General features: G+C 39.7%; 1 protein-coding gene across 2 annotated transcripts in view; it reads right to left on the minus strand.

The window, feature by feature from the left end:
• COG3 (component of oligomeric golgi complex 3) overlaps positions 1-19,997 on the minus strand; it is a 30,670-nt gene extending 10,673 nt beyond the window's left edge. Inside the window, exons 1-17 of one of the 2 annotated variants that reach the window (XM_059839050.1) lie at positions 19,795-19,901; positions 19,236-19,345; positions 17,810-17,956; positions 17,222-17,283; positions 15,429-15,594; positions 14,558-14,632; positions 14,344-14,436; positions 13,960-14,085; positions 11,670-11,750; positions 11,417-11,460; positions 11,076-11,202; positions 10,491-10,582; positions 7,894-8,033; positions 6,476-6,636; positions 4,223-4,328; positions 2,242-2,366; positions 548-637 (exon numbers count right to left, since the gene is read on the minus strand). In XM_059839050.1, the coding sequence (XP_059695033.1) occupies positions 548-637; positions 2,242-2,366; positions 4,223-4,328; positions 6,476-6,636; positions 7,894-8,033; positions 10,491-10,582; positions 11,076-11,202; positions 11,417-11,460; positions 11,670-11,750; positions 13,960-14,085; positions 14,344-14,436; positions 14,558-14,632; positions 15,429-15,594; positions 17,222-17,283; positions 17,810-17,842 (1,521 nt within the window). In that variant the 5' untranslated portion in view covers positions 17,843-17,956; positions 19,236-19,345; positions 19,795-19,901. Of the gene's footprint in view, positions 1-547; positions 638-2,241; positions 2,367-4,222; positions 4,329-6,475; positions 6,637-7,893; positions 8,034-10,490; positions 10,583-11,075; positions 11,203-11,416; positions 11,461-11,669; positions 11,751-13,959; positions 14,086-14,343; positions 14,437-14,557; positions 14,633-15,428; positions 15,595-17,221; positions 17,284-17,809; positions 17,957-19,235; positions 19,346-19,794 lie in introns of both variants that reach the window. The other variant, XM_059839049.1, reaches the window with a different exon arrangement.
• Between the last annotated feature and the right edge of the window lie 229 nt (positions 19,998-20,226).

Here is a 20,226-nt window from a genome sequence, read left to right on the forward strand (position 1 = left end):
CTGTGACAGGAAAAAAAAAGTTTCCTCCAACTACTTAAACACAGTTAAAGCGTAAATGACTTAATGAATCTGCCTTGAATTCTGAGCAACACACCAGATCAAACCTTTTGATAATACAGTTCTGAGCAGAGAATACTTAAAACTTCTTCCCAGTGAACATAAGTTAGAAAGATTTTTTTAAAATTCGAGCAATGGAGGCAGAGAAAAAGAGAAAAGAGTAACAGGCAGTGAAAATAAATACAAAGTCCCCTAGCAAAAATTTCCCTCTAGGCATCACGTCACTGAATTCCCATGAGTTAGAGCAGCCTGTAACGTGATTGCTACGATCTGTATTCCACCTTTTCAGACAGGCTACCATGTGAATCACCATCTTTGCCCTGTAGTACATTAACTAAAACTAAGAACTGGCAAATCCATCAAGTCTCTGGGGGCAGAGCAACATGCTTTGACTAAGATTTTTAACAGAATTCTGAACCACTGCTTCGTGACTTTAGATCTACAAGGGGCTGGGGGCTGTGGAAATCATACCCAAAGCACAGATTCTGACCTTGTTTTTGCTGATGGAATCAGCAGCTCCCAGCAGCGACTGGATGCAGGCAGATAAGGCCTCTTGTGATAATCCCTGAAACACTGCCCTCTGCAGGGAAGAGGAAAAGGAAAAAAAGACCAACAAAAGAGGTGTTAGCAAAGCTTAGGCAGAATTTTAAGAGTTGCACCTCGTGAATGATGTGTTTACCAGCTTATTAAATTCCAGATCAACTAGCTACAAACATGTTGGCTAAGTGCAGGGACACAGGATGGAGCATTCCCATACAAAAGCTTGCTACAACCACTCAGGCTGGATGCAGGTACCCACACAAGCCTGCCCTGCTCACCCTGTAAGTCTGAATTGGCACCTGGGTAGCAACATGGTCAGTGACACCTCACACATTCAGAGCCAACAGGATGAATGGTGTGTGCTGGGTAACCTGACCAGGCACTCTGTGTGTCAGGGCAACTACCTGTGCGTGCAAGCTACACCTGCAACAGACACGAGATCATTCGAGTGAGCTTAACCTCAGGCAGACTCAAATTACCTCACATTTGTGACAGCTTAGTAAACAAACATGACAGCTGCCATGGCCCAGGGGACACGGAGCAAGTCCTTAAGTGGCAGCAATATGATCCTACGGCTGAGCCAGCCATAGGAACACAGCTTGCTCCCACCAGCACTGCAACGGAGCCCTGACTGCCGCAGACCTGCCAGCACCACTTCATTCATGTGTTCCCTATCCACAGGGTGCAGGCAAAGGAAACCAGTTCTGCTACAGTGTCTCAGGGAAAACTAAATTAACCTCTGTGCAGATACACTGTAAACAAGCCTTACAAACAATGCAGAAATCACCTCATTTACAAAGGAATAGCCAAAAACAAGGGCAAATAATCATCTATTTTAGTGGGATTGATATTTCAAGCAATAAAGCATTAGTATTTTCTGGCTTCTTTTTTAGTAATAGCATCTTGGCAGGAATTTTATGTAACACACATCAAAGATATTTTGGAATCCATTAAATGTGTCTAATAGAGATACAACACATGCAGAAAGCAAAAACACTTGCATTAGTTTCCTCAGAGACTTAGCAGCCTTATATGCTGTTAAGCGAGTGACACAAAACAGATTCTAACGGGAAAGTCTTAAAATATGTGTTAAGTAAACATTGCTTTTGTTTCTGATAGACATAAAGATTTTCACTGTCTTAAACTTCCGAAATGTGCTCCTACGTTTTGGAACATGAAGAGATGTGCCACAAAAAAAAATTCAGAACGTTTCCAAAATGTAGAAGCAGCACAGTCACCATTTTTAAGACCAGACACATCACACAAACACATTCACCCAGTAATTTCAGCAATAAAATCGTTCCCTGTAATTGACCCAGAACTTTCTATTTTTTCTGGTCCTATTCACTCCTCAGCTTTGGTGAGACCAGTATCTTGAACATCAGACACTGAATTATTTCTCTAACAGCAAAAGCAATAGATGGACAAATCAGTGCCATTTTTCTAATTCTACAAATATAAAATTGTCTTGGAAATGACAACTTAAATTTCTCAGTTTGTTTTACATTAAGATAGCAGCAGAAAGACCAAGAGGTTAGAGGTCAGTAATTGTCCATTCCTAGTTTGTATTAAAATATTTAGACATAATGCTCTACACACTTTATAACTTCATCTTAAAAATTATATAAAGAAATTTTTGCATACATCTATACATCTGTACAGTTTAGAGAGACACACTAGAGTCCTTCTGACAGTAGGATACCACATTCCATGCAGATCTGCAGGTGAAATTGTGCTCTGATGTCTGGGATTAAGGGATTCAGCTGAACCTGTTTAAAAGCAAAATACACATATGAAAAGCTTGCCCATCTGTCCTTCCAACCAAAGGAGACTGTAATATTGACTGTAATACAAAATTCCATTTTATACTTTCTACACAGAAATACGACATTTTATTTTACCCAACAGGTTAATTTTTTTTTCTTTCTGAGCAGGTCAGTACTAGATTCCTGATGTGAATCGAGTACAAGCCTGTGAAAGACATGAATTTGCTTTCAGGAGTGGCCCAGCTTGACCTTTTTAAATGAGTTAGTGTTACAGGCATGTCTCCAATAACACACAATTCCCACTCAGCTAAACAGCTGAAATGATCAGTTACTGAAAAAAAAAAAAAAAAAAAAGCACAGGAGAAAAGAGGAAAAAGAAATGGTTAGAGATCATGGAATTACAAGAAATGCTTAGGAAAAAAAAAGGAAAAAAAACCATTCTATTTATTCACTCTTTCCTTTCTGCTGGGGATAATCCTACACGGATTGAACAACTGCAAAAAATATAGGGTTTAAACATAATTTATAAACTGTAAAAATAACAGCAAAACCAATTTTGTCAAGAGGTTGTTGTAAACATAAAAAAGTGCTCCTCCCAGGTAACCTTCATAATAACACAGTAGGCTCAAAATGGATTTTCACAACACCTGACAGACAGAAGTCTGTTTTCATTTTGTCCTTAAATCAAGCTGGGAAACAGCTGAGTCAATAGCATCAGAACTCTGATTTCAAATACCAACCATTTAAAACAAGTAAAATTTTTGTAGTTTCACCTGCTGATGGAAAATGCACTTGTGTTTATGTGATCAGTGAAGAAATCATCTGAAATAACCCAGCAAAATCTTTCTACCTCTTGCAACTATAAATTTATTGTCACAGTAATTAGAAAGCCTGTAAAATCTTATGATATCAGTTTGAGGTTCATAGGCCACTTATTAGCCACTTCAGCTACTCCTGCAGGTCCTGAAATGGGAGAGGCACCTCTGAAGGACAAATAATCCAAATTATCTCAGACACATATCTTCAAATTAGACTATAGAGGTTACTTCCATCTCCTGAGTGCAGGTGAGACTTAAAGAACTCGCAAATTCCATACACCAGGGGTGAAGTACGATGAACTCCATTCTCCATGGGATTTGTGGAGTCCAGCTAGAAACACCTCTGCAGACTTTCCAAGCCAAAAGCAAGAAACTACCATGTAATCAAAAGGAATACAAGAAATGAGTGATAAAGAGCTGAGAAAGATGCTGCTGTGTAAATTACAACATTGTACCACTCTGAACAATAATAAAATAAAAGGAGAAATTCTTAATGGATCTTCAATAGTAATTTAAATATTTCTAACACTCAAATGAACTGAAATTTTATTCCAGTTTCCTGTAATTTACAGACACATGGGTCACATGTTTAAAAAGTCAAGGAGTAAATTCTGAATTATTTAAAATACATATAATTTAAAAGACATGCCTGACACACCAAATCACCTTTCCCATCTTAGCACAGCTAAGAAACAAAGGCATCCTCAAGTACATATCTTGATGGCAGGGACACTTTTCAGTGGAGAATACAAAACCTCAGGTTTATACAAAGTACAATAGATGCTGTTGGTTGCAAAAGTAGTTGCTTCATATAATAGACTGTACTTGAAGTACAAAGAAATAACACCAAAAGAACAAGATCAGGCTGTTTCTCATCTAAAATACAAAACGAAAACTTTGAGACAAAGCTCACCTCTAAAAATTGCTTATGAATTTGTCTAAGAAAATAACCCATGCAACTTTCTCACAGATGGTTCAAGTGAATGCTCACATTCCATGAGCTTTATGCATTAATTTGACGATATGAGATGTATTTCATACCAGATTTAACTAAGCTGCAGGACTCGGGATCTTCTAGCCGGACATCTGAAAATGAAGCTTCAGATGGCAGCTTCTTCTGTTCCTCTTTCAAACTCTGTGCAATTTGCTGCAAAGAAAGATACACAATAATATTTTAATATCACATAACACTGCTTTGGTTACAACAGATAAAAGCATGCTGAATTGCACAAGAAATCAGCTACACTCAGCTTCCAGTGTTTCAAAGACATTTAGAAGAAATAGGCAGATGTTTCCAAAACAGTGGCAGAAATATTGCATACGATAAAGATTCATAAATACGTATCTGTGTAAAGCGCTGCTCTTTCCATTTTGCCTGTTTTACTGATCTCTCAATAATGACCTATAAAGCCACCTCAAAAGAAAAGTTGAAAATAGGGTAACCCAGTTCAACACTTACTTGGATTTTAAACAGATCATTTTTTATGGCTTTATTTCTATAATGACATGTGCAGATGGCCCAAAAGTACTCTCTAGTTTATTCCCTGTGGGAGTTCAACCAAAAGCCTTCCCCTAACATTACTCAACATTTCCACACTTCAACCTTTTCCACTACTTGGTCGGCTTCAAAGCAACAAGAGGCAGCAAAAATGGGCAAAGAACTGCATTAATATTTGAGCAGAACAGCACAAGAAACATTTCTGCCCCCTGCTTTTAACATTTTAATAATTCATTTACTAAGACAGAAGGTCTCTCTAAATAGCAAGGTTTTGAGGTTTAAAAGCAATCAAGTAGCAAAATTAATCTCAAACCAGGCAAAAACTGAAGTCTTATGAGGACATATGAAGAGCAGCATAATTTCTCAATTTCAAATGAACTTTCTCTTCCTTAACTGAAGGGCCACAGGACCTTTGCTAGAAAATAAGGCCTCATACAGACCAAAGAGGAGAATCAATTGCCTGAAGATGCTTATTAGTCCTTAAACTTGCAGTACAAAGAGCATGCACTCAACAGACTCACTAGCTTCAGGGTTTAAAACCCTATGGCTATCCCACAAAATTGCCAAAGTACAAACTGTAGTACAATAGAAGCCTTAGATGTATGTGTATAAAGACAATATCATAGCAACATGAGTTCACTACTGGTAATTTTCTCACAGTGTTTTTTCCGTTTGCAGGCAAGACTTGAGCCCAGTAAGGCACAGTCACACAATATTAATGTCTTTCAGCCCACAGGAAAATACATATACTTTAGGGAGGGAGGAAGGGCTGGAGGGTGAAGAGAGAGATAAGACAGACAGACAGATAGATAACTAGCTTCTGTATTTTTTATAAGTAATGTTCTGATTCTGAAGTCAAACAGCAGCTTCTCTACCAACTGGTCAGCTGGAACTAAGTCCTACAATTTTCTAAACACCACCAGCTATTCTGGCAGCTAGGTGGAAAGCAGAATAATATAGCAATAAAATTTGGATCTTGCCAGTCAATGTTGGAAAGGCCACCTCAGTCACCTCTGTCCTTTGACAGCTTGGGCCTCCCATTACAAAATGAATGGCAACAGTTATTTGGAGGGGGACCTTTACTATGCTTTACTGCTTCCATGTAGTCTTCATGCAGTTGTAGCTTGTTCTAGTCAAAAACTCATTAAAGGTTTCTCACTGGGCATTTATTTATTTCTGTGAGTTGTTTTATTCTGAAACTTTCATCAATATAGCATTAACCTTTTAAAGCAAGTAGAATTAGTTTGATACATTTCAACAGGAACATTGAGTCAAAGGGCTTGGAATGACTAAAAAATGGCTAATACTGATAAGAATTTAAAAAGGGCTTCTGGAAGCCATTGCTAACATGTTAAATTATCTAAAGCAAGTCTCCCTCTCACACTGCCTGAGCACAGGGTACACACATGCCTACCAAAAGCTAGTTGATCAGTAATTCTTAAAACAAACTTGCAGCTAACTGGGACTGTCTAAAGCATCTCTTCAATTCCAGCTCAACTAGAAAATACATTGGGTAATACCTATTACTTACATAGGTAATGTAAATGTAAATAAAAATTCAGAAGCTTTAAGTTTTGATAAAACTGTTAACTGTGAGAACTACTGCCATTGTCACTAAGTTTGACATAAAACATTGACATCTAGTTCAGGGCCATAATTTAATCAGCAGGTGTCAATTTAAAAATGCCAGTAACACTAAATACACCTAAGAACAGGGAAACCCAAGCTGCAAAGCACTGTACTGCACCTACACTGCATGTACAAAGTCAAGGACAGTGAAAAAGCTGAGGCTGTACCTCCATCATTTCCAGCTTGTCAGGATAGGCGAGATCGCCCGGCGCGGGCTTGTAGCCGGTGATGTCAGTCTGAATGTAAATGTGCGTCCTATAGACAAGGCGCTCCTGCACATCTTCCAACATCTGCTTGACACCAGCTGCAAATGCACCCAGTTGTTCAGCTGACAAAGGTAAGAACAGGCAAAAACTGTTAATGACAAAACTAGCTTATTGAAACACAAGTCTGAAGTATCACATATAGGACCATAAAAACCTGGCTTGCTGCAGATGGAGTCAGGGTATTTTTGGAACAGCAGCATGCAGACAAATTTGTGACAAACAAGGAATTACTGAACCCCATGCTGCAGTTGCTCTGGCTCCCCAGATTTTCATTACGCTATGAAAATGCAACCTCACACTGATGACATCAGATGCCTTGCTAGAATTAAGGGTTCTAATTATTTCAGACCTGGGTACATTCAGTGGAATTTTGATGGGAACAACAAAGCAAGGTGGCTTTGGTTCCATCACAGCCAATACCCGTGGTGTGACTGTTGGGAGCTGATAAAAACAGCTAAACCAATGCAGCTCACATCAAACTTAAGAGTTATTGTATCAGGCCAAATTTAAGTAATAGTAAGACACTTCTTATGATAAGCCAAAAGATTACGTCAGCAAGTTTTTTCCAATTCCCAACAGTGTTACAATTATACTTCCAGGAAAGTGAAAAATTCTTCATGATTACTGGCATAGCTTCAGAGACCAGGAGCTACACTGGGTGATATACCAAGTATATCACAAAGTACCAAGTATCAAGGATGATTTCTATTTACTGCCTGGTGCAATAAAGACTGTGAAAAGATTCCATAATGCACTGGTCATATTATGAAATGAGACACCCTGTCGGCTCACTCCTATGAGACTTTAGACTCTGCATACTTAAAAAACTCCAAAATCTACACTGCTGCTTTACTCCTCTGCCAAAGTTACAATTTCTAATCTGGGAAATGTGACATTAAGGAGAATTGAAAAAAAAAAAATCAGTTTTCATTCCTTTATGATCATTATGCAGAAAGCTCTACATGGATGATGCAGTAGCAGGGCCAAGTGAAGCAGTTCGTTAATTTACACAGTTAACTTAAATCAACCCTGGTGCATGTATATACATGGGGTGGATGCTTGCTAGCATTCGTACAATCTAGAGAAAACATGACTAACATCAGTATATTACTTAAAATGATGCTATGCACAGACCCAAATATACAGACCTTCACTATAAATGAAAAAGCATAATTAATTTTGCATAAACATGTCAAATATGAGATTAGGTTAAGATCCACTAGAAAGAAATAAGCATCTAGAATTTCTGACTATGCAATTAAACAATTTTATCAGTTAAGAAGACACTTAAAAACAATAATCTTTAATCTATGAGTTACCATTGTTCTGTACATGATCCTCAAGCATCTCATTTTTGAGAATCCCACAGAGCTCAGAAAGTGTCTCTAAGTGAATGACATGGATGATCATTGGCCTCAGGACATCATACAATGAAAGACACAACTTCTCCAAGAGTTCACTAAGAAGAAAGAAAAAACAAAGCAAAATACTTTCAGGATCCCCAAAAAGCAAAAGAAAATTTTATCACAAACATAAATTATTTTGTGGCAAAGATTTTTGAAAGGGGGGAGAGAAAAAAGGTGTCATAGAAGACCTTCAGACAAGGCTGTTTAAAACATAAACCCACTATTTCCTACAAAGTAGGAAAAGTTTTCCTTTTAAAAGATGTGACATAACAGCTGCTCAAAAATGGAGTTACAGCTTTTAATAAAATTTAAAATAAAATTTAAAAAGCCCAAATAAACAAAAAAAATCTATACAAACCAACCAACAACCCAACCTGTCACAAAGGCAAGACGCTGCAACCTGGTTTACTTGGCTTCTGTGCAAAAAAATGCTCCTGCTGAGCTCAGAATCATAACCCAAATTTTCCCTTGAGAAAAGGCTCATCTGATTGCAAGGATTCAACAGAGTCAGGACCACACAAAGAGGGACGCAGGAGGAGAAGCTCGGTAATGTTTTCTGTCATAGCTACCAACATCTCAGAGCACACTTTCCAATCTAACTGAAGTTACGATATCACTGCAGTGGCACACCACTGTATCCATTGAAGAAATCCAACTTCAATGGATTTTTTTCTTTCATGTTCAAAGTGATGCATATCTTGGTTAAGACACCAAAGCACTCACTCTAGATATTTTTGCCATTCTCAATGCTCCCCTCACTAATCACATATTATGCACTAATGCTATTGCTAGAAGCTGAAAATTCAAGTAATTTCCCAGTTAGAGTTGGAAATATAAACATCAAGAACATTGAAGTAACCACAGTGTGATAAAGATACTGAGTTTACTGCACAATTTGTTTTTTTTCAAATTCACAAAAAATGTCTGTTAATAGGACAATGACACTTCAGTTCCTCAGACAGGGAACAAAAATGCTTATGAAAGAATACTCAGAAGAAACATTTTGAAGCCTCTTCCTTTGCATCCTATAGCACTATAAGCAACTTGATAAAACACTAACTCTCCATGTTAAAAGCTGAAACAAAAAAGAAAGTTTCCCCAGCCTTATTGTTAAGTATAATACTCAATCTCAGATCTCTACTCTTGGGTAGAATTTTGGTAAACCCTTATCTCTACATAGACACCTGGCTGTAATTTCTTCAGAGCACCTTAGCAGTGCAGAAAAGGAGGCCATACATTACGCTAAGAGAAACCTAATAAAGTAGCTACTATTTGAAACATTTTTAAAAAATATTTTATCTAGATGTAGGCAAAAAAAAAGGAAGTAAGTTCTTAGGAAATGAGGTAATTACATTCCATCAAAATTAAAAAAAAAACAGAAGTCTATTATCATTCTTGGTGTGAATAGCACTAGTGACAAGATTTCTGGCTGAACAACATTTTACACTTGATTTCAATCAGGGATGTTTAGTCCAGGATTTGGACTGAGATAGCTAAACTGATTCTTAAGCAAATTTATTTCAGTCACCTCAATTCTGAGCATGCCCCACACGAGACCACAATTCTTCAGAAAAGACTGGGCCTATTCTGGCACTATAGTTTATCTCTAGTGAGGCTTTATGCAGTTTTGGCTTCCCTTTAGCTTTAAAGGATGGGGAGGGTACTGGGCGGTCTTTTTTTCAGGTTACACACTTGTATAACTTTAGCTGCACTCAATTTAAAACATTGCAACACTCAAAACCAGTGTCTTGCTTAGTCATTAATAAGTTAGACTTACACTAATAGGAACTTACACTTAAGTTAGGAACTTTATAGCAAGGGAACATGACCTACCCAAATTTCAAAATCAAGTATCAATACTAAACCATACCAAAAAACTGGAGGAGGGCCATAATCTATTCAAATGCTTTACCATTACAGGTCTGTTGTAAAAAACTCAACAATACTTTTACATTGCAATTACTGTGTGAAGCAGCATCCTGTTCCTCTTTTAGGTTTAGGCACGGGAGACTGGGACACTGTTCTTGTCAGGCATCCACTACCCTGACTTCTGTTCAGCCCAAATACAGGCAACGTGCAAATATTCCTTGACAGTAAGGGCAGCTCATTAAATCCTTCCAGAAAAGTAGCTGGAGTTCATCAGCCTAATTTCAGACTGACGCAAATGAAAGCACTAGTGCAACAGGCTGTGCAAAACAGGCTGTACAAAACCGGCTGAGAGCTCTAGACTTCTACAGCTATTTTCAAAGAACCTGAATATCTTTACTTCTTTCAGACTATCTACAGAGCATTTGCAAAGATTATTTATGGAGAATGGGAACTATCAGCTTTGTTGCAGAAAGAAGAAAACGAAAGAATATCAAATTCTGATGCTAGAAGTGACTGAGGTGGTTTTTTATCTTGCTAGATCTTACCAAACCATTTGAACACAGCTCTGTTTGCCACAAAATATTGTCTGCTACATCACAACACACTAAATACAGTAAACAAAACCAGCATCTACCACCTACTCCAGTTTTGGTGTTGGTTTTGTGAAGAACTCATTGTAAAGCTGGTGTTCATCCTGGCATACATGGACCATAAAGGCACAACCACTTCGTACCTGTATTCACAGAAATACAAATACTTGATTATTAATTCTTTTCCTTGCATCAGTATCAAAAGAGATATTATAGATATGATTACTATGTATTATATACTGTGTTGTGATTATTACAGCTACAATTAAACTGAAGGTTGGTAAAATTCAAAAGCAATGAGATGAACTCTAAGACTACAGGCTGAAAAGATGTTACTAGCCAAATAAAAGCTCACTGTACAACTTCTGTCCCTTTTTTGTTTCTGAAATTTAAGAAACCACATTTTATGCTTATTTTTTATCCTTCCCCCTCTGTGAGGTTTGTAACAGGGTAGAGTCTTTTCAGAAACAAAACATGTATGTCTTGAAAATATTAGTAGAATGTTAATGATTCAAACTCACAGACAACAGTAACAATTCTGCATGTAAATTACTGAATTAAGTAAGTTCCTTTTTCCTGGAGGAGAGAGGATTAAAACATGACAAAACCTTCACAACACATGACTACTTTACCTACCAGAGCACAATGATCTCTGTTATTCTGGCTGGTTAATTCTGTAACAGTGCTAGCGATACTTGGACCAAGCAAAAGCTCCCGCTGGTCAAGGTAACATTGATGGATTTCATTGAGAACTTGCTGATACCTAGCCAAGAAATTAAAACAGTAACTGAATCCTGAAGATCATTTTCTGGCACACCTAAAATGCATTCTAATACCCTCTTTTAGGTCTATGTAATTTCAAATTTCAATTTTTAAAACTTTCTTCTAAACAAATAATGTGTTTAACAGTACTTAAACAAAAGTAAATATTTTCAAAACTCATAACTGTTGAAGATTAATTATGTAGACATACTCACTCTGGCATTTTTTCAGATCTTTGCTCTACTTGTTCAATAAGAGTCTACTCAAAAAAAAACAGAGAAAGAAATATTATCAGTAAATTACTTTTTTGTAGTAATTGGAAAACAGTTTGTAGTATTTTTCCATGGATACAATATGCAATCTTTGGACATTCACACTTGCACAATATGCAATCCCTGCATTCACACTAATAAATTCAAGCCTCATTTTCATAACTTCCTTTTTAAAAGGTAGTTAGCAGCTACTTACTCTGACTTTGGGAGCAGCTGCTCTGAATTTGACATAAAACAGCGTGAAGGCATTGTCAGAATTTGGCACAGCTGAAGGATCCTGAAAGAAGAGATGAGTAATTGGTTAAAAAGCAAAATCCTATATTTGGTTTCTAGTATATAATGGCTGAGATAATTAGGCTCTAAAACAGGGTATTAGCTGTTTATGCTTATGCTTCCAGTGAAACAGCTCTTTGCCACTTCCTACCAACAAAGGCACGCTGGCTTCAGAATTGAAAGTCAGATGGAAGAACAAAACCCAAACCAAGCGTTTCATCCAACAGACTCTACAGGAAAAGGAACATTTTCAGTAATTATGACATTCTCCATTAGAGACAAAAATTTTCTCTGGACCTGCCAGAGAAGTAGTGATTGTTGGTCCTTAACATGTAGTACTAAAATGGAACGAATCTCCCTTTTATCTGCCGGTCCCAAGGCAGAGAAGCTAAGTTTCAGCTTGCATTTAAACTACAACCCGAATATCAAGTCTTGAGGCAGCTCCCCCTACAGTTCCCTCAGCCCAGTGGGGCAGACAGCTTGAACTTAAGACAAATTCTAGCACTAACAAAGCAGAGCAGAGACCCAGTTTAAACACCAAGCTTTCCTCCCCTTATTCCTACTGAAGTGAGAGGGAAAGATGGTCTTCTTCAGAAACATGATAGGGACAGGAAAACTCCACCATCCTCACCTCCTATTTTCATCCCTGTGAGCAACCTCATCATCCTTCTATAAATGTACATCAAAACCTCCACTCACATGTGTGCATCACCAAAGAACATCCAGATCTCAGTCCCTTTTCAGTCCTGACAGTCTTGTTCTGCTACAATGGGAAAACTCAACATTTGATCACAACTAAAAAACACTGATCCAGTACTGCACTTGTAGCAGAAGGAGCCATTTAATGTTTCAAAGTATACAAAATATCCACAAAACCCCCAGGTACATGGGAAGGAAAAGGTCATCCAACTCTTAAAAGATGTATCCTTCCTGACTTAAAACTCCTAAGCAGCAGCTCAAATTCAGAAATTAGATAATGCACTTCTTTCTGTAGACATGCTTATTATCAGAGATGTTCAATTTTGTTTAAATTCAGCTCAGTTAGGGCAATCCACTGGCATCAAAACAAGCTATGATACCTTTTTTAATAAAACCTAGTTTTGTACCAAACACAAAAAATGTTCAATGCCACTTAACCAAGATCTTCACTTCACGAGTACTCTTCCACAAGTTTCCATGAACACTGCCTAAAATTCCCTTCTTTTTGGTGTGCCAGTTCTCAATTCTAGCATCTTTCAGTTTCACTTATTATCCCTCAGGACACCAAGTCTGCCTGTAATAAAACTGAGCACAAGGTGCACAACAATTATTTGGAGAAGGAATCAAAGTGCATAGGAAGAGACATTCCTCTCTCTCTTCTGCTCTGCCAGAATATTGCAGCATGAGACTACCAACATTTTAATGAGACCTTAAAAACCTACCTGCTCACATTTATGCCTACATCTCCCTGGAGAGAAAGGGAGTAAATATCTGGACAGGGTGTCTCTTCCCTGGGACACTCTAGCATCACTGTCAAAACTTTAAACTGAAACAAAAAATACTGGCAAAACTAATGGGAAACTGGCACAGTTGTTATCTGCAGCTACACAAAACACCGCAGAATAAATGAACATACATGACCAAGAGCACCCAAGAATACTTACCAGAATGTAATACTAAAATGATCATGGTATGAACTTGGAGTTGTGCTTTACAATTACCATCCAGCTCCTGTACACTTTTTTCAAGTATTCATTTTAATCTCTCTCTGTCTCCAAAGCAATCTACCTCCAAAATAAAACAGCACAGTACCTCTTTCTCTTGTGTACCTTCCCCATTTGGCAACACACCAACAGACAGTTCAGAGCTTCAGTGCACACTCTGGTTCAGGAAAGCAACTGTCTGGCCATCTGGTGTCTCTAACACAGTCCTTCATCCATCCCTGGCTTTCACTAGCTTACTGCTCCTCTACTTCAATTCACTGACTTCATCTTCTTCAATTTCCATCATTTTTTAATTATTACTACTTTTAAATCTTTTGGATCACTAGGTCTCTGTCATGCTTGGCTGAGTATTGGACAACCTACACAAACACCATAGTGTTTGCATTGACCTATTTTCAAAAAAATCTGCTGACACATCCCACTTTCAAAAAAAAAATAAAAAGAGAAGTCTTTGATGTTATAATAGACATTTCAGTACAGCTCCACTCCCCACTTGCTGGTTCACCTTACCCTTTTCATTAACTGGGTTGTGAGGTTCTGTAGTGTATTCACAGTGTATGTCTTGATAAGGTGCATAGCTTTAGAAAGGCATTGTTTAAACTTCGTCAAATATACAGGATAGTCTTTAAAATTTGGCTGAAAGAAAGAAAAACATCCATTTAAAATAGAAAGAGTAAGAGTCAAAAATTTATCAAAACTTAAAATACATAACTAGCCAGCTTGTACAAACTAAAAGAAGTATTTTACAAAAAAATAAGCAGAATAATAAGTATATTCACTAAAAATTTCTTACCATCCTTAACTTCTTCCTGTATTTGGCACAGAAAACTTTTTATAGGGGGGAAAAAAATTACATAGTTGTAACATTTTAACCAAAAATACAGAATGACTTACATGTGATGAAATATATGCAATACAATCATCAAGCTTAGCCAGCATGGGAATGAATCCTTCACTGTTCACGGACAGCGTAGGGGAATTCAATTTCTTTGGGAAACAAGACAAAGCATCATTGTAAGGAATCTAAGCACATTACTGTTGGTGACTAAGTTCAACAGACCGGTAAACTTTTGTTTCCTAAGACTATTAACAATTAAATAATACTTACAGTGTTGATATTTTCCAGCTCGTTAAAGTAAGAAAGTTTCTGCTGGATGTTTTCAGCCAGGTCAACAAGTTCTGACTATTAAAGAAACAAGAAATAAAAGAAAATCATCAACCTAGCAAGTGGTTTAAATATATATGCATATATACACACACACACGTGTGTGTATAAAATTATTAAGCCTCCCTTTTAGCTTTCAGCACACACCATTGTTCAATAGCTCCAAGTAACTCGCAACTAATTAAGTACAACATAAGATGCAGAATACACCAGTGCTCTCTTGCTCTTCTGCCAGACACATTATTTTCAGTAGTGTATTTAAAATAATATGTACTACAGGTTTGTCAGTATCTCACAGACAATGCTGCATAAAGACAGCAGTGCTGCCATCAGTATTACAAAGAATTGTAAAAATTGTGTATCTCAGGATTGGAGTTTTAAAAAGTTGTCTCTTATCCAGTCTGACTATGAAAAAAAAACATTCATTGTATCACTGTTACATCAGTTCATCAGGAAAAAAAAAGTATCTGGGAAATAAGATCCCAACTTTAAGGATCTTGCAGAAAGCAGCTCAAAATATTTCTGCAAATGATATGAATTATTAATTCCACTATAGTTTGCACTTGTCAGGCAGGCATCAGTTACAAAAACTCTCCTCAGCTAACTTTCTTCATTAAAGCATATATTGACACATACTGAATATTTGACTGCAGAGCCTGACACCCCAGTTTCAGGAGAAACATTCCCAAAAAATTAGGTCCAAAGCAAACGGATGTATTGTTACCACAGCTCACATGTTTTCCCAGCCCAAGAAAAAGAAACTGTCATTTAAGATGACTTAGCAGTTCCCAGTAATCCTTCCATCAAAGATTACCTGCTCTTTCAAAAGCTGTTCACAGGCCTCATGCAGCGTTCCTGTCTTTGTGGACACAAAAAGATACTGTTTTTGCAGTGACTCCAGGTGTTGAAGGGCACTATTCACATCATTCAAGATAGCATCACACTGCTCCTGAAAGCCAGACAAGTAATCCCTCATCTGTCTAGAAAAAAGAGAATCAACAGATAACAGAAGTAAAATTTCCCTTTCTGTATTTGCAAATCCAGCTGCCTGCAGGGACACTGACACCACTTTTCTCCTTCTAGAAACAGGAGATCACTTGCATCAAGCAAGAGTTCACAATAACCAGATGTTTCATTATCTCAGAAATAACAGAGCTGAAGGGTCTGGAATAGCCATTCCAATTCCCTGACATTCCCTATAGCAAGCCTACCTAGAAAGCAGCAGCTTGCACCACAGCTGGTCTGGAGCATGTGAATACTGTCTAGATGGGCAGCACAAACACACTGACTTCTGCAGCAGCCAAATTCTACCTGCCTTGCAGGTGTGTTGATTTGGGTCTCTTCTATTTCCATTTAGAAATTACTTTTGCTCTCCTGAAGTAGCTGAAATTATTTTGAGGATTCAAAACTTACTGTGAGAATTGAAAGAGGCTTATATGAAATAGATCCGGTGTCTAATGTCATCAGATTTGTCCAAGGCTCAATGCAGACAAAAACTCTAAATAATAACTAGATGTTATGCCAAGCATTCAGCTTATCTAAAGCATATAAAAAATTAATTACTCTTGGATGTCAGCTAAAACTTCAGAGTTCTACTTTACCATGTACAAAGCTGCAAGTAACGCAATTCCCTGTATCCATGTGCAACAGGCAAAGAAATTATTCATTCTCCTTCTGCACCTTTGGCCTCCTGCAGACAGCAGCACACTGGCCATCCTACAAAGCATTGTGCATCCATGGCACACTTAAGCACCTGTGTGCACCATTACAAACATGCCAACTGACAAAGGGCAAGCCTGCTACTCCTTTTAGGTTCTTAATGATCAGGTCACAGGATCAGTATATGCCTCACCCTCTGCTTTTAAGAAAAGTCACGTCCTCAAATGTCAGAGCAAAAGAGAAAGAAACAGCCCAAAGAAAAGCAGAGGAAAAACAGAAGAGGGACTACAGCAGCATCCCCTTGTGGCCAAGGGCGTTTGAGAAGTCTCAAAACAGAAGCCAGTTTCTATAAAAGCCACGAGCAGATCTAGCTAAGCCATTCAGCTGTACTTCAGATTCCCAAGGAGTAACTGTCAAAGTCAGTGGGAAGGGGTTCTTCTGAACCTGATGGAAAAGTCAGTTACACAAAAGCAGATGAGAATGGCAAGACTCAAAACGAGAGTCGAGCAAAGTGTCAAGGAATGCAGGGAATGAAGATACAGAATGACAACCACAGTCACTGGTGAGCCAAATGGTGAGAACAGAAATGACCACCAGCCACATCTGGTTACACAGTCTCACCCTCAGAGGATGACAGCAATTGAAAAATCATAGGAAAGCTCTTAGACTGCCTTTGTCTACAGCCCTGTCTGTAAGCCAAAACTAATCTCCATCTGTCTAAATACACTGGGCAGTTCAGAAGGAAATGTGCATTCCCTTAACTGCTCTGCCACTTGGGCAATGGCCTTTGGGAGTGAGGCACACAGCCTTGGAAAGCCTCAGCTGCTCCAACACATTAGCCCACTCCCCGCCAGCTGAATGTGAACACATGGTAACATTAATGGACAAGATGAAGTCCTTCAAGGGTGGAACTGCTTAGAGTGAAAAGAACTGAGGAAGAGCACGTACCTATACTTGGCACCTTCATCTTGATCCATCTGTGTTTGCACCTGAGCAAACCAGGAGAAGAACTAGAAGAGATTTTATGGTGTGAACAATATAGATTATCACATGCAATCAATTAAAAAAAAATTAAATCTATGATCTATGAAATGAAGATGAGCTTTTGTTGAAAACAGAGCTGTTTCAGAATTCAGTTATTAATTTAGGAAACTAATTCCACACTGAGGGTCCCTTCCAACTGAAATACTCCATTGTATTCCTTCACTGAGTTAAAATGGTAAAGACTGGACTTCATCTGGCTTTATTTGCCAAAGAACAAGTGTATCACATTAGATAGTGTGTGTTCTTCTACTTCAAAAGCAACACCACTTTACTGACAGGGTGCCTTATTCTCACATTAGATTCCACTTCAAATGCAAAAAGTACCTGTCACTTCAGAGCTAAGACTTCAGTGTTGTTTTCCCCCCAGGTTCACCCTTATACATCTTGAAAATAGCCCAAAAGGTTTAGCAAACCCACCAAAAGCTAGGCAAGACACACAGAAACTAACAGAATTCTCTGAAGATCACTGCATCTTGGAGGTCATTCACTTACCTGCTGTGCTGTTTCAATTCTTTCATCCTCCATCCCTAGTGTTGCAAACCCCTTCAAAAGGACATCCTCTGTGGATTCTGGCACCGCAGCTGTCAGCAGAACAGGCAGCGACTGGGATGTCAGGCTGCACAAGTCCTCGATGGGCAGCTGCTCACAAAACACCACAAACTTTGGTCAGATAACTCACTGAGAATCCCTTCATATGTGCAGCTCAACTATAAAGCAATACAAAGCAGTAAGATGAGAAAATTACAGGCATCTACTTTTGAAGAAATAAATGCAATGGACATTTTACCTATCAATATGATAATCACTGAAACATTAAGTTTAGAAAAAACCTCTGAGATCACTGAGTCCAACACACCAACAACTACAACATCCATATATTTAGAAACACCACACAGGAACTGTCAGGGTTTTTTGCCAGACATTCAAGGAAAATTCAAGACTGCTGACATAATTTATTCAGAAGACAAGGAATAGCTCTGCTGAACAGGAATTATTTTTTAGCCACAATTATTTTGTTTAAGCAAGAAAAACATGGAAAAAATTAACTTGAGATAAGTTGTATTTAGGCATGATCAGAGACTATTAATTAGCCTATATGGAAGAAATTAATTCAAGAAGAAAAATACTATTATATACATTTAACTAATACCTTCTTCAATTACATGATGATGAATTGTATGTTTCCTGAGAACATCAGTAGGGAAAAACCAGAAAACACTGCTTAACTACAAACTGGTATCTCTCTAGAAAACAACTCACTTAGTAAAATATTCCCTGCCTGGTAACATTAGTCCGACAGAAAAAGAGCCATCAATATTTCAACTATTTGAGAAAAAAACAGATGGCCATACATTGTCCAACTCACCTCTCCACCCTGCCCCCAAAACAGGGCTGACCCCAGCAGGGCAGCCAGGGTTTCCCTGGTGTCTAATACAGAGGGAAAGGTGAATCCATCAGAGCCTGCTGTTTCAGGACAGCTGAGACAACACTGTCCCAGGTCTCTGATGAACTCAATGTCTTGGCTTTGCTGCTGTTCTCACTGGCAAATACAGAACCTGCCTTGTTGCAAAGCTGGTTTAGACCCTTAAAAACATCCTCTGTTATCAGGACATCCTTCTACAATCACTTTGGATGCCTGCCAATATTTACTTTTTGCATTCTGCTCACACAAAAAAAAGCAACCAGGAAGGATTAAATGAAACAGGTGCATTTGAGGAAGGAATTGCTTTACACTCTCTCTTTTGCAGTTCTGAGCTTTCAGAAACTTGCTGAGAGCAAGCTTTCTTGAATTTATGGCACTGTATCTTACACTACGACCCTGTTTAAATACAAACCCTCTCCTGAAAAGTGCACTTAGGAATGCAAGCACTCTATTCTACCTCCCTTTGCCAACAAGGGAGCATTCATAAATAATCACCTTTTCAGAGTTTGGAATTTTGCACGGTGGGAAACCACGTCCTCTATGGTGCTGACAAATTATTAAGCTTTTTATCCCTATTTCTGGCTTTCCTCACTTCAATCGAGAGCCTGCAATTCGTACCAGGAAACAACGTCGGCGCCAGCAGCTGTGCATTAGTAACGATCAATTTAAGACCAAAAGAATGAACTTCACGACTAAAGTTCTCAACTTTACCAGGGCAAATGCCGGTGGTCCGAGGGAAGCAGCGAGGGCGGGCAGAGAAAGCCCGCGGATTCTCAGGGGAAAGCTCCCACCGCTGCCCCACAAACTCCTGCCAGGCAGGGCGGGCGGGCGGCAGGAGGCTCCTCGGGAAGGCTCCCAGAGAGCGAGCCCTCCCGAGGGCGGGGGGAGGCTGGGGACGCGGCTGAGCCCCCTGAAGCCCGGGAGCGGCCGCGGCCCCGCAGGCCCAGCCGGTCTGGGCCGTCACCGCCGCCCGCCTGGCGACGTGGCACCGCGGCCACTCCCGCCCTCGCTCCCGCCTTCCGCCCCTCCGGGCCGGGCAGCGCCGCCGCCTCACCTCGGCAGGCACCGGCAGATTCTCGGCCGCCGCCTTCAGCTCCAGCACCGAGTCGGTCTGCCGCTCGCTGAGCGGCGCGGTGGGCTGCGGGCGGCGGTCCCAGAGACTGAGGCGGTCCCGCACGTCCCTGCCCGCGGGCGGCGGCTCCGCGGGCGGCGGCTCCAGCATGCTGCCAGCGGCGGGATGGGCGGCCGGGCCGGGACGGGCCGGGAGCGGCGCCCGGAGCGCGGCGGAACGCCGGGAGCGGGGCGGCGCTTCCGGGGGAGGCTCGGAGCGCGCCGCGCCGCGTCGCGTGGCAGCGCCGTCATGGTCACGCGGCAGAGAAGTGCGTCACTAGGGGCGGACGGGCGGCATGGCGCCCCCTGGCGCCTGGGAGGACCCACAGGGTCACAGACTGGCCGGGAAAAGCCCTCGGCTCGTCCGGGCCAGCCT

This window comes from Haemorhous mexicanus, chromosome 2 (genome assembly GCF_027477595.1).
Source record: "Haemorhous mexicanus isolate bHaeMex1 chromosome 2, bHaeMex1.pri, whole genome shotgun sequence".
NCBI classification, from domain to species: Eukaryota; Metazoa; Chordata; class Aves; order Passeriformes; family Fringillidae; genus Haemorhous; species Haemorhous mexicanus.